General features: G+C 36.5%; 1 protein-coding gene across 1 annotated transcript; it reads left to right on the top strand.

The window, feature by feature from the left end:
* The first annotated feature begins 7,955 nt into the window (after nt 1–7,955).
* On the top strand, nt 7,956–11,196 carry LOC113293774 (40S ribosomal protein S10-1-like). Its single transcript, XM_026542296.1, has 5 exons — nt 7,956–8,038; nt 8,151–8,199; nt 8,332–8,599; nt 8,711–8,849; nt 10,873–11,196. The coding sequence occupies exons 1-5, from the start codon at nt 8,036–8,038 to the stop codon at nt 10,945–10,947; spliced, it is 534 nt and encodes a 177-aa protein (XP_026398081.1). The 5' UTR covers nt 7,956–8,035; the 3' UTR covers nt 10,948–11,196.
* The last annotated feature ends 1,315 nt before the right edge of the window (nt 11,197–12,511 follow it).

Here is a 12,511-nt window from a genome sequence, read left to right as displayed (position 1 = left end):
CTAGAGAGACTAAAGACCTAGAAATATTTCCAAAGATACATATCTATGTAAGGAAGAGTTTGAGATAAGTTGGAAAGCTCAGAAACGCGTGAAACAATTTTGGGAAGAGATTATTGCCGTAACTTCCAAGAAAAGAAAAGAAGAGATTTCGAGAAGATTTTGGAGAGATTTAATCGAGCTTTTTGATATAAATAGATTGGTTGGGTCATATAGAAGGGGTGTCGAGACTTTGGGGGACCGAGCTGAGGGCTTGGTGAAGCTGCAGAGGTGAAAATCAAGAGTTGCAGAGAAGACGTTTCCGCTGCTGAAGAACAACGTCGTAGAACACTTCGCAACTTAGCAAGAAACTGTTACCTAATCTTTCAAATCCAATACCTTTGTAACAGCTTTGCAACAACTATTCCTGTTAGAATTTATTTGTAAGGGCAGCTTCCGTAACAGTGGATTCTGTAACAATTATATCTGTTACAGATTCACTTATTCAATAAAAACACCTATTTGAGCCATGATTAAATATTTTGAGCGTGTTTTTGACATGAGGAGCTAAACCCCAATACTGGGATGATGGAGTAAGCCCTATTTCACAATCACTTGGTAACTATAATTGATTCTTTATGACTTTTGCACTTGTTTTAATTGATTTATGATTTTTCTTGATTAGTTGTGATTTTGTTTGATGTCGCATGCTGGGTTTTAGGAACTTTTGATGCGTCATGCTTGTGATTTACATCTAATGCTTTATAAAATCTACTTTTTGCAAAGAAAAGAGTCAACAAAAGAGCTTGAATTGTTATGAGTCATCATATGAACCAATTGAATGTGATTAGTGGTGAAATCCTAAGTCTCAGTACCTCTCGATATTCGTGACAACCTTGTGAATATATTTTTAGTATTTTTATTCTTAGTTCTTAAATCAAACCTTTACACAATCCGAGTTGAACGAACTTTACTACCACTTTCAAAACTACATCAATTTTTGGCGTCGCCGACGCGGACTTGTATTTAGATTTGTTTTAGGTTTCTTTTTCTTTTTATTATTTTTTTTTTCTTTTTTACGCGTTTTGGTATTTTTCGATTCTTTTCAGATTTGGAGCGAAGCTACAAGGGAAGAAAAAATATTATAAAAGGAAAGCATCGCCAAAGAAAGAAAGAAAAGAGGAATCCGAAAGGAGTGAAGAAGAAGATTTTGTATATAATTATTTTGTTTTATTTTTAGAAACTGTAAATAGGGTTTTAGTTTTTGTAATTTTTCTTTTTATTTTTGGACACTTTTTGGACTGGACATTATTTTTTAAGACCCTACGGAAGGGTTAAGATTAAATATAAATTGTTTGCAGGGAAGGACGACAGTTACGATACTGTCTCGCCCCCTCGGGTTCGTACACTGACATCGGAGTCGGTGGCCTGAGTTGACTACAACGGTTCATCGCCTATCTGGTATGGGAGGTAAGACTCTATCCACCCACGAATCCCCTGTCAGTGGGTTTTATTTTGTGTGACAACTCACACCCCTGCAATAGAATGTCGAACTGGTATTACAAGAGCCAATACAACGAATATCCGACTGAGTTTCAAAATGGACGTTACTACTTTGACCATAATGTGAATAGTGGTTGGGAACATCAGCCTTTTCAAGGTTATGGCTCATACCTTGATGAGCCCAATTACTATCCACACACGCACCGGTCATACGAGCAAAATTCTTATATTTCTCCTTTAGAAGAGTCCCTCAGGAAATTAGAGGAGTCGACACGTAAGTTAGCTGAGATGAATAACTTAGTTTATGACGAAAGAGAACTTTCTATATAGGAATCCTTCAAGTTGATAGCTGAGACGAACGAAAGAATTTCTCGAAATAATCTTAATTTCCAATACAGTGATTCCAATAGTACCCTTGAAAATGAGGATAGTTATTTGCATAATCAAGATGATGAGGATAAAATTGGTAACACTACTTGTTTAGATGAGGTTCAACCATTTTCATGTTATTATGATGATCATGATGTAGATAGTGTTGATGAAGAATTTGAAATATGTAGGCATAGTGATCAGGAATTTTTTACTCCAAATGAACTTTATGATGATAGTGTTATTTCTGGTTCAGATCCCGATAATTTTAATGATTATTCACCTATTCAAAAGGACGAGGATTTGATTAGAGATACCACTTCTTTAGATGATGTAGTATTTCCTTTTGATTACGAAGTCGATAATGGTTTAGAGGAACGAGTTTATTCTGAGAATACCGTTTTAGAGTCTAGCGATTTAGAAACAATGGTCTTAGACGAAGAAAATGAACTCGTACAACTATTAAATATGAGTGAGGATGCGTCACTTGAGTATAACCTAGAAGAAGCAATTTACTATTTTCAGGATTCCAATGATCTAGAAATTAAGGAAATTGTAGCTAGTCTATCTAGAGATACCCAAAACTCTAAGTTTGGGGGTGATTATCATTCTCCATGTGCCTTAACTCTTAGAAAGGTCCCTCACTTAGGACTTGACATATATGATTCAACCATTTTGCAAGATTATCTTCATACACGTTTTCCTGAACCTAGTGATGTCCATAAGGAAGTTCAGTTGTTAGAAACCCATCCTCTGGTTGATGAGGTTAGACCAGGCTATGATACCAAGATCGATTTTGTTTTCCCACCAAATATTTTTCAACCAATTGTGGGAACGTATAAATTTCAGATGTGTCAATTATTTAGTTTTGAGACTAAACCTAATTACTTTAAGAGATTAGGGTCGATACATTTGCTTAAGATTGACCACCAGTTTCATCGTGGTCGATTATGTGAGTCAAAACTGATTGACTTTAAGGATCCTCAATTATTCAGGTTATTATTGTGTGCTTTTAAATTTTTACTTGAGTTTCTTCAGACTCTAATACCTGAACCGGATCTTAGCTTTGAGGAATTCCAACCCATGAAAATATTTTAGTTGGACCCAGTTATAGAACCTGAACCTGAACCACAGCTAGATGTAGTTGTCTTAAACAGGAAACTAGACAAGGGTGCGCTTTATTTGTCAATTTTCTTGGCATGTTGCAGATTCCTTTTACTTGTGATAGCTCTATTTGGTTTTGATGACCCACAGATATTTCGGCTATTACTTTATGATACGAGGTGATTAATCCTTTCTTATGTCTGTCTGAAGACGTTAAACTTAGCACTTCTTGGGAGGTAACCCAACATTCATGCGACACGGTAATATCTTTCCTTATCTCTTTTGCTTCAAATGGTAACAATTTCTCCTTGTTCATGCTTTTGATTTTATCTTTAAAACATTGAGGATAATGTTAGATTTAAGTTTGGGGGTATGGGAGAAACTTTTTAGTTGCAGTATGAATAAATAAACTCCAGAGCTTAGAAATTTATGCATATTTAGGATTGCACTAACTAATCTAAGTGGATGGAAGCATTTTGATCGTAGGAGTTGAGGAACCAATCTGATTAGATGGCAACATCTAAAGAGTCTATTCGTAAAAGCACAGAGCTCAGGTGTTAGAAATAACATGATAGTTTCACCATATCTCGTTGAGCCCTTTTCACTTCTATTTTTATTTTGTTTTGTTTTCAAACTATGTTTTTCTAAGTGATTTGGTGGGGCTCACGATTCAAGTTGTTACCAATGCTAGGGTGAATTAGAGTGATTGAGATACCATGAAAAAAAAGTTGAAAAAGTTGGAAAAAAAAAATGAGACCAGACCATTTGACCAAAAGGAATAAATTCAATAAAGTCGACCACTGGTATCCTTGTATATGCCAGTTGTGTTGACCTAGAGTTAGGTTATCGACCACTGGTTCCCTTGTATATGCCAGTGTGTTGATATTAGTCAGACTAGTACCTCAATCCATTAGGATAGGTTCATTTTGGCGGAGGCCTTCAGACAGATATGGGAAACGCCGTTCACTTAGTAAACATCAAAACCATCTATGTTTTACTATATCCATCTTCTTGATCTATCCATGTGATTAGTTTTGACTCCGGATATTGATGTCCATAGTGCAACTATTTGAGTAGAGCTCTGTCACTTTATATGAATTTTAGTATGCTTGAGTGCAAACTCGTGTACAACAATTGGAATTTCGCATTAGGGTACTTCCTCCTGTAGTCAATAAGTATGCCAACCAAGGAGATTCTTTAGTGCCTTCCAAGGTTCTGCCTAGATAGCTAGGGTCTGGAGTGTAAAGGTTTTGTAGGTATATCTCTTGTAAGCCCTCCCGAGACTATAACTCGGCCACTAGGGACACCTAGGGGTTTAAAGGCTTATTGCATATGCTAAATGTAATCGATGATGCCTGCGACAGTGAGTTAGGATTTTATTTTCTATTTGATTTGCTCGAGGACTAGTAAATAATAAGTTTGGGGGTATTTGATAGGCACATTTTTGTGTCTTATATAATCTCAATTGTATATATTATTAGTGCTCGATTTTATATTTATTATGTCTTTTTATGTCCTTGTAGGTATTTTTGGAGAAATAAGCTTTTGCGGCGAAATTGGCTAAAAAAGTGGTTTTTGCACTCGTGGGAGAAAATTACTATAAGGACTCTCACTTTGGATAAGGGGTAACCTAATTACTAAGGGGTGACCCATTTCCAGGCATCTGCTAAAGGGTGACCAACACAGGATAGGGGGAGGTCATCTTCATCGTTTTAAAAACTGAAATTGGCGGGAAATTTTGTGCATGCAACTGGCAGAGTTGGGGATTGATTTCGAAGGTGTTTTAGTAAGATTCAATCGCCAGAATTGATTGGGCTGGACGTGATTCAACTAAACAAGCCTGGTATAGTCGTTTGTTTGGATCGAATTGGGCTAGAAACCGAGTTGGAGCTAAACATGGAAAGTGTTTTTACACGGACCCTATTGAGATTATTTTTAGAAGTTCTAGAGAGACTAAAGACCTAGAAATCTTTCCAAAGATACATATCTATGTAAGGAAGAGTTTGAGATAAGTTGGAAAGCTCAGAAACGCGTGAAACAATTTTGGGAAGAGATTATTGCCGTAACTTCCAAGAAAATAAAATAAGAGATTTCGAGAAGATTTTGGAGAGATTTAATCGGCCTTTTTGATATAAATAGATTGGTTGGGTCATATAGAAGGGGTGTCGAGACTTTGGGGGACCGAGATGAGGGCTTGGTGAAGCTGCAGAGGTGAAAATCAATAGTTGCAGAGAAGACGTTTCTGCTACTGAAGAACAACTTCGTAGAAAACTTCGCAACTTAGCAAGAAACTATTACCTAATCTTTCAAATCCAATACCTTTGTAACAGCTTTGCAACAACTATTCCTGTTAGAATTTATTTGTAAGGGCAGCTTCCGTAACAGTGGATTCTGTAACAATTATATCTGTTACAGATTCACTTCTTCAATAAAAACACCTATTTGAGCCATGATTAAATATTTTGAGCGTGTTTTTGACATGAGGAGATAAACCCCAACACTGGGATGATGGAGGAAGCCCTATTTCACAATCACTTGGTAACTATAATTGATTCTTTATGACTTTTGCACTTGTTTTAATCGATTTATGATTTTTCTTGATTAGTTGTGATTTTGTTTGATGTCGCATGCTGGGTTTTAGGAACTTTTGATGCGTCATGCTTGTGATTTACATCTAATGCTTTATAAAATCTACTTTTGGCAAAGAAAAGAGTCAACAAAAGAGCTAGAATTGTTATGAGTCATCATATGAACCAATTGAATGTGAATATATTTTTAGTATTTTTATTCTTAGTTCTTAAATCAAACCTTTACACAATCCGAGTTGAACGAACTTTACTACCACTTTCAAAACTACATCAACTACTTTTCATTTTTTGGGTGGATATTTGAAGTAATTTTGAGTCACCCCTTATCTAATATTTATTTAAAACCAAACTTGCCCTTGGTTATAAAATTAGTTAGCGTATTTATTAGTGAGTTAATTAATGGTTAGTGAGATTAAATTAATAATTTGATTTTTTTCAAAAGGAGAATTATTGAGAGGGAGAAGAAGAAGATGAAAATGATAATGAAGATGAAGATGATGGTTTTGGAAGGAAAAAAGTTAGATCTTCTTCTTTAAGAGCCACAACAAGAGTATGATGTTTTGGGTATTCACAGAATAATTCAAATTTAGTTAATGGTGCTTGAATTGGCCAAAACATTCCTAAAAATAAACAATTTACATATTGATTTCGGTTTGGTTAACAAAGTTCGGCTACGACATTTGAAGAACAGGTAGCCGAACTCATCTGCAAGTGTAGTTCGGCTAATATTTCTAAGAACACAGGTAGCCGAACTCAACTTTAATGGAGTTTTTTCTTTCAGAGAAAAGTTCGGTTAGGAGAAAAAATTTGCGACGTAACCGAACTCAATATACAGGTTTTCAGAGAAAAGTTCGGTTAGGAGAAAAAAAATTGCAACGTAACCGAACTAAAAGTTCGGCAAGGAAAAAAAATTTGCGACGTAACCGAACTTTTCTCTGAAAGAAAAACCTCCATTAAAGTTGAGTTCGGCTAGTTCGACAAAGTTTCTCAGATAATTCCTAGACGAACTTCTCTATGCAACTTCCATTTTCAACTCATTTTGATGATTACTTCTCATTTTTTCAACCAAAAACGAATGACAATTAATGGGTTTTTTTATAATTTTGATTTTGATTTTGTTAATGATTTAAATTAAGTTATATATAGAGGTGGATGTGGTGGTGGTTCAAGGTGGTCGGTGGTGGTGGTGGTTCAAGGTGGTCGGTGGTGGTGGTGGTGAGCGGCGGTGGTGATGGGAGGAGGTGGTTATATATATAGGTGGTGGTGATGGGAGGAGGTGGTTAAATAAATATAGGTTAAGGGTAGGTTAGTCATTTCCACACTTTAGGACACCCCTTATAATTATAGGGTAGATATTTTGTCACTTAGTAGTCCCCCACCATTTTTGAGTAGTGCCCAAAAAATCATTCTTTCTCTAGGGTTTCAAGCCTAGGGGTGCACAAACGTCGGTTCGGTGCGGTTACATGCCAAACCGTTCACCTAACCGTTGCCACCGCGGTTATCATTTTTGAAACCGTCACCGAACTGTACTTCTATCGGTTCAGTTAAAAATCGATCTGATTCAGAACGGTTGAAACGGTTTTTCAATTGGTTTTAACCGATGCCAATTCTAATGAAGGGAAAAAAAATTATTCTCTTCTTCACCAGTACAACCACTCCCTACCAGTTCCATATCCACTTGCTGCCATCTCCTGCACTTCCCTGCAATTGCAATCAATCACTCTTCTCTCTGCTCTATTTCCTTGCTGCTTGAACTGCAAATAACAACCCACCAGCAATTTCAAATCCATCTCCACCTTTGAAGCAGCAATCAAACAACAGTAACAAATCACCATTTTCTTCTTTATCTCGACTTCAAGATCATAATCAACCAATTTCAGCAGAAACCCTAGTTTTCAATTTCTTCTAATAACTCGAATTAATTCCATATTCACCCAAACCCCTAAGATTTCTTCTCGAATCATGCCTGAATCGCTACAAATTGCTCCACCAAATCTCCATTTCTTCATCTAATTAACCAAAACAGCAACCCTCGATCTCAGACATAACCACCAGATTCATAAAAGGATAGAGGCGACTGTAAAGAAGTAGAAAAGAAGAAGAAAAAAAGAGAGAGTCGAGAGAATGAGTAGTTGATTTAGGGTTTTTGATATATATAATCTATAGTTATAATCGTTTAGACGGCTGAGATTGATCATAATAATACTAAATCTAGGGTTAGTATTAGTTCGGTTAATCGGTTTGGTTAGGGGTGCGGTTATGGGTATGACCGTTGACCAAACCGAAGATCTAACGGTTATCAAAATCAAAACCGTGACCGACCGTTGGATTATCGGTTCGGTGCGGTCACAGTTCGGTTTGTGCGGTTATTGGTTCGGTTTGCGGGAACGGTTCGGTTCTGTGCAGGCCTTTGCAAATACAATCTCAGCGAGAGAGAGAAAGAGAAGAGAAAACCACAGAAGAAGAGCTTCCGTCTTCTCCAACTCGCCGCAACCATGGTGAGCATCACTAAACCCTAAATCCCATCTCCTTCCTCCTTCTCCTTCTTCACTAATCTCTTTACAGTCATGAACCCTAATCTCTTCTTCTGTTTCATTTTCTTCTTTTCAGATTATGTCCGAGAAGAACCGTCGTGAGATTTCAAAGTACCTCTTCCAAGGTAAAACCCTCAAACTCGTTTAGATCTGTGTTTTTTCTGCTTGATTTTGTTGTTTATTTACTGGCGTGTTTGATTTTGGTTATTTACTGGATTTTGTGTTTGTGTTTGATTTTGTTTTTTTTTTTTATTCAGAGGGAGTACTGTATGCAAAGAAGGATTTCAACTTGGCAAAGCATCCAGACATTGATGTACCAAATCTACAAGTGATTAAGCTTATGCAGAGTTTTAAATCAAAGGAATACGTTCGTGAGACATTCGCATGGATGCATTACTACTGGTTTTTGACTAATGATGGTATTGAGTTTTTGAGGACTTACTTGAATCTACCATCTGAGATTGTGCCTAACACTTTGAAGAAATCTGCACAAACTGGAAGAGCACCACAGGGTGACAGACCTAGGTATGATTTGTTGATGTTTTGCTTTTATGTGTTTGTAGCATTTGATTTCTGATTTGTGTATGGTTTTGGAGATTGATGTTGATTTTATTGTTGTTGTTGTTGTGTATTTAGGCGTAATTATGAAGGTGGTGACAGACCTAGATTTGGTGGTGACAGAGATGGATACCGTGGTGGTCCAAGAGGGGGAGCACCAGGGGAGTTTGGAGGAGATAAGGGTGGTGCTCCAGCAGAGTATCAGCCACAATTTAAGGTTTAAATCTAGCTCCTTCAGTTATAAATGAACTTTCTATGGCTTTATTTTGTCTAAATAAGAGATGGATTTTGGTAGTGTTAATGGACAAACATTGTGTTGAGTTGAATGTGTTGCTGTCACATAGTTGTTGCCATGTAAATGATTTGTGACACCGCTTCAATCCATCTTTCTGATTGAAGATAATTCAGTGGCAAGACATGTTTGATCTAGTTTAATTAGAAGAAATGTTGCTTTTACAAAATAATCAGATAATTGCAATATAGAGTCATTTGATGTAGTTCAGGACTGCAATGCTTTGTTACTTTGTCATTATTATAATGAATATAGATTGACATTTAGTTCAACTTTCCCTTCCCTGATAGATTGACAGGCCTGGTTAGTTTTTAGCTCTTGCTGGTTTTCCCATAGATGTGCTGTTTGTAATTTATTGATCTAGTAGTGTGAGACTGACTTGACAGGCCAGTTTGTTCCCGCATTTAAACTTGATATTAGCAAATTTTGGGGATTCATTATGAAAACTCATTCATTAGCAGGTAGTGTTAAACTTGATATTATCAAATGTTGGGGATCCATTCTGAAATCGTTAGTAAGTAGTGTGAGACTGACTTGACAGACCTGTTTGTTCCCACATTTAAATTTGGTATTAGCAAATGTTGGGGATTCATTCTGAGAACTTATTCGTTAGCAAGTAGTGTGAGATTGACTTGACAGCTTTTGCTGGGTTTTAATCCTAGATTCTTTCTCAAATTTATTGTTCCTCTTCATGTATGAATAGCATAATCTGACTAGAAGCTTGTAGTATGTTCTTCAGTTTTTTTAATACTGTGAGGATTTGGTGTGAGTTTAGGTAATACAAATTAGACTCAAAAGGCACACCAAATATTCTCGTGAGCGTAGTGTCTCCAAGTTTGTAGTTCAACTTTTCGCTTTCAGATAGGTTTTAGTGTGTGTATAGTTGGTTTTTTTTTTTTCAGCTTTTGCTCTGTTTTCACTGTTTTCAATATGTTTGTGCTGCTGTTTGTGATTATTGACATCATGGATACTTATCCAGCTAACTCTTTATGCTTCTGCATTTTGATATTAACATGACTTGCTGCTGTCTGACTCTTTATGCTTCTACATTTTGATATTATCAAGGCCTTTTCATGCATCAAGCCCTGAATATTCTATGACACTACTGCCTTAGACTTTCTCCTCGATCAGTTTTTATTCCTACTTCAAAAACCAACTAGAGCAACTCCATCTTCTTTTCTTAGCATTGTCCCTGGATTTTAATTAACACGACCTCGGCTTTTTGCTTCTTGGAGAACTTTTTCTTTCTTAAACTTTGCTTTATAGATTTGTTTAGGCTTCAGTGTGTTGCTTGTAACTTGCAGGCAAGTAGCTTTTGGCTGAATTTTCTCGAGTGTGCCAAGGTTTTTGGTGGATGAAATTTTTCCTAGTGCAATTTCATTTTCAGTTTTCTTGAGATTTTATTTTAATCCTTTTCCACGTGGTTACTGAACTTCGGAAGTACTTCGGTGCTATGGTGTTTGCTAGATAAGATTCATGAGATTAGTGTCATCTAGGTTTTAGTTCCAACTTTTCCTGCTCAGATATGTTTTAATTTTCAGCTATTGAGTTGTGCTGTTTGTGACTTATTGATCTAGGACATCATGAAATTTTATTCAGGTAGCTTGAGGATTTCTGGACATGTCTGTATGTTCCTATATTGATATTTGAGAGGTTTTTTTATGAATTTTTATTAGAACTTTGTGTAGGTCAGGAATGCTTGTTTAGGCTTTAGTTTGTTGCTTATGACTAGTAGCTGTTTGCTGAATTTACAGGCTTTAGTTTGTTGCTTATGACTGGTAGCTGTTTGTTGATTCATTATAATAATATTGGAAGAACTGTATTTGTATACATTCCATGAATTCAAGTAGTCAATATTGCAAGTCCTTTACTCTTTTGTTACACAACCTTGGTTGTTTATTAGTGATCCTGTGGTTCAAATTTCTAATTTCAAAGGTTCAACTTGCAGGGTTCAGGAGGTAGGGGTGGTTTTGGTCGTGGTGGTGGCTTTGGTGCTGGTGCCGCAGGATCAGGTCTTCCTTAAGTTGGATATTGTTCCTTACGATGCTGTTAGGAGCATCTGTTTTTGGGTCAGAGCTGAAAGATCAATTTCTGTTGTGAAACCGTCTACTTTGTTGTTTAGCTCTTGAAAAGATTGTTTAGTTTATGTTGAGGTTGAATTAATTTTGATAAATTTTTGTTGAATAGGGACAACCTAAGTCTTATGCAATCAGTAGATATATCTAGTTGAATTCAGTTGATATTTTGTTTCTTAATCTCTTCTAATTCGATAGTTAGCAATGTGCACAATATGGCACAATAATTTTGTAGCCCTTTGGGCAACAGAATTCGGTTGGTTTCCATGTTCAGAATTTGGGTGATTGTAGAATTTATATTCCTCTGACCAAAAAGTAGAACCGACTGAAGGTGGAAAGGATGTTCTGATGTTCTGTCATGGATTATAAAGTTTACAAGACCACCTACCAATCTATACCCAAGTTACCGGGACACTTCCTGCCTCAGGCAGTGGTTCTATGAAGACTCTATTAAACGTTTTGATAAAAATGTGTAGATGACGGATGACGATCTTCAGACTGATATAAATAAACTAAAGGAAGAACATCTCCAATATTTCCAGAGTTCACTCCAGGAATTTCACCAAACTCGGAATGAAATCCAGGCTTACCTTGATGCAAAGAAGGAAGAGTTCAAGGTATCACTAAGAAAGCATGTAAATAGTTGACCGTTTTCTTTTTTCTCCAGCTGATACTAATCTTTGTTAAATAGTTGGGCACAAATGTGATGATGATGGATGAGAATGCTCAGAGAGAGATACGTATGCAAACAGAAGGCTATCTCCTACGTCTCAATAAGATGTGAAGGTATCACTAATAAAGCATGCAAATATTACACTGTTTTTTTTTTTTCCAGCTGATGCTAATTTTTATTTTGTTTTCTGTTTTCTTTCTCATCTTAAAAAATCCCAAGGATACAATCTCTCAGGGGGGAGTCGACTTGCGTTCGTTGACTGAACTTGCCCGTTCTTGTAATGAGACATTGGGGACTGTAGAAGAAACAATCCCAATGCTGGAAACTAATTTTTTTAAACTCATACGTAGAAGCGAGGTGAACTTGAATTTTATTTATGTTGTAATTATTAATTCATCCATTTAACAAGCTTGTGTTTGATCTGTAATTATTGGTATTATTGGTGACTCGGAAGGAACTTTCAGAGAAGTGGGCGAAGGAAACACGTTACATGAACGAGCATCCCCCAGTCCGGAGTGAGAAGGAAAAAAATGAGAAAGCAAGAGCTGATCGTGATATGTGTTGGGAGCAGATGAAGCTCAATTCCGGGCTCATTCATTAGAACTATGGATGTGCTTTATTTTACACTACATCTTAACTTTATAAGGTCTTTAAACAACTATGGATGCGATATCACTCTAGTTTTAGTGAATGAATTATGTTAGTTTGAATGGTTATAGGCCAATTGTGCTTAATAACACTCCTTTCGAAATTCCATCTTAGCAAACAGATTTAAACTCTGTGTTTGGATTTAGCAAGGATTGGTGTTCGCTAATTTTTTGTTACGTGTCAACTGCTTC

Source organism: Papaver somniferum, chromosome 1 (assembly GCF_003573695.1).
Source record: "Papaver somniferum cultivar HN1 chromosome 1, ASM357369v1, whole genome shotgun sequence".
Taxonomy (NCBI): Eukaryota; Viridiplantae; Streptophyta; class Magnoliopsida; order Ranunculales; family Papaveraceae; genus Papaver; species Papaver somniferum.
The sequence above is the reverse complement of the archived record's forward strand: the minus strand, read 5'-3'. Positions and strand labels throughout refer to the sequence as shown.

What these genes read in the sequence shown, in the direction of transcription:
- LOC113293774 (XM_026542296.1), top strand. An exon ending in TTCAAAGTACCTCTTCCAAG is followed by an intron (nt 8,200 to 8,331) that starts GTAAAACCCTCA and finishes TTTTTTATTCAG; the next exon opens with AGGGAGTACTGTATGCAAAG. An exon ending in CCACAGGGTGACAGACCTAG is followed by an intron (nt 8,600 to 8,710) that starts GTATGATTTGTT and finishes TTGTGTATTTAG; the next exon opens with GCGTAATTATGAAGGTGGTG.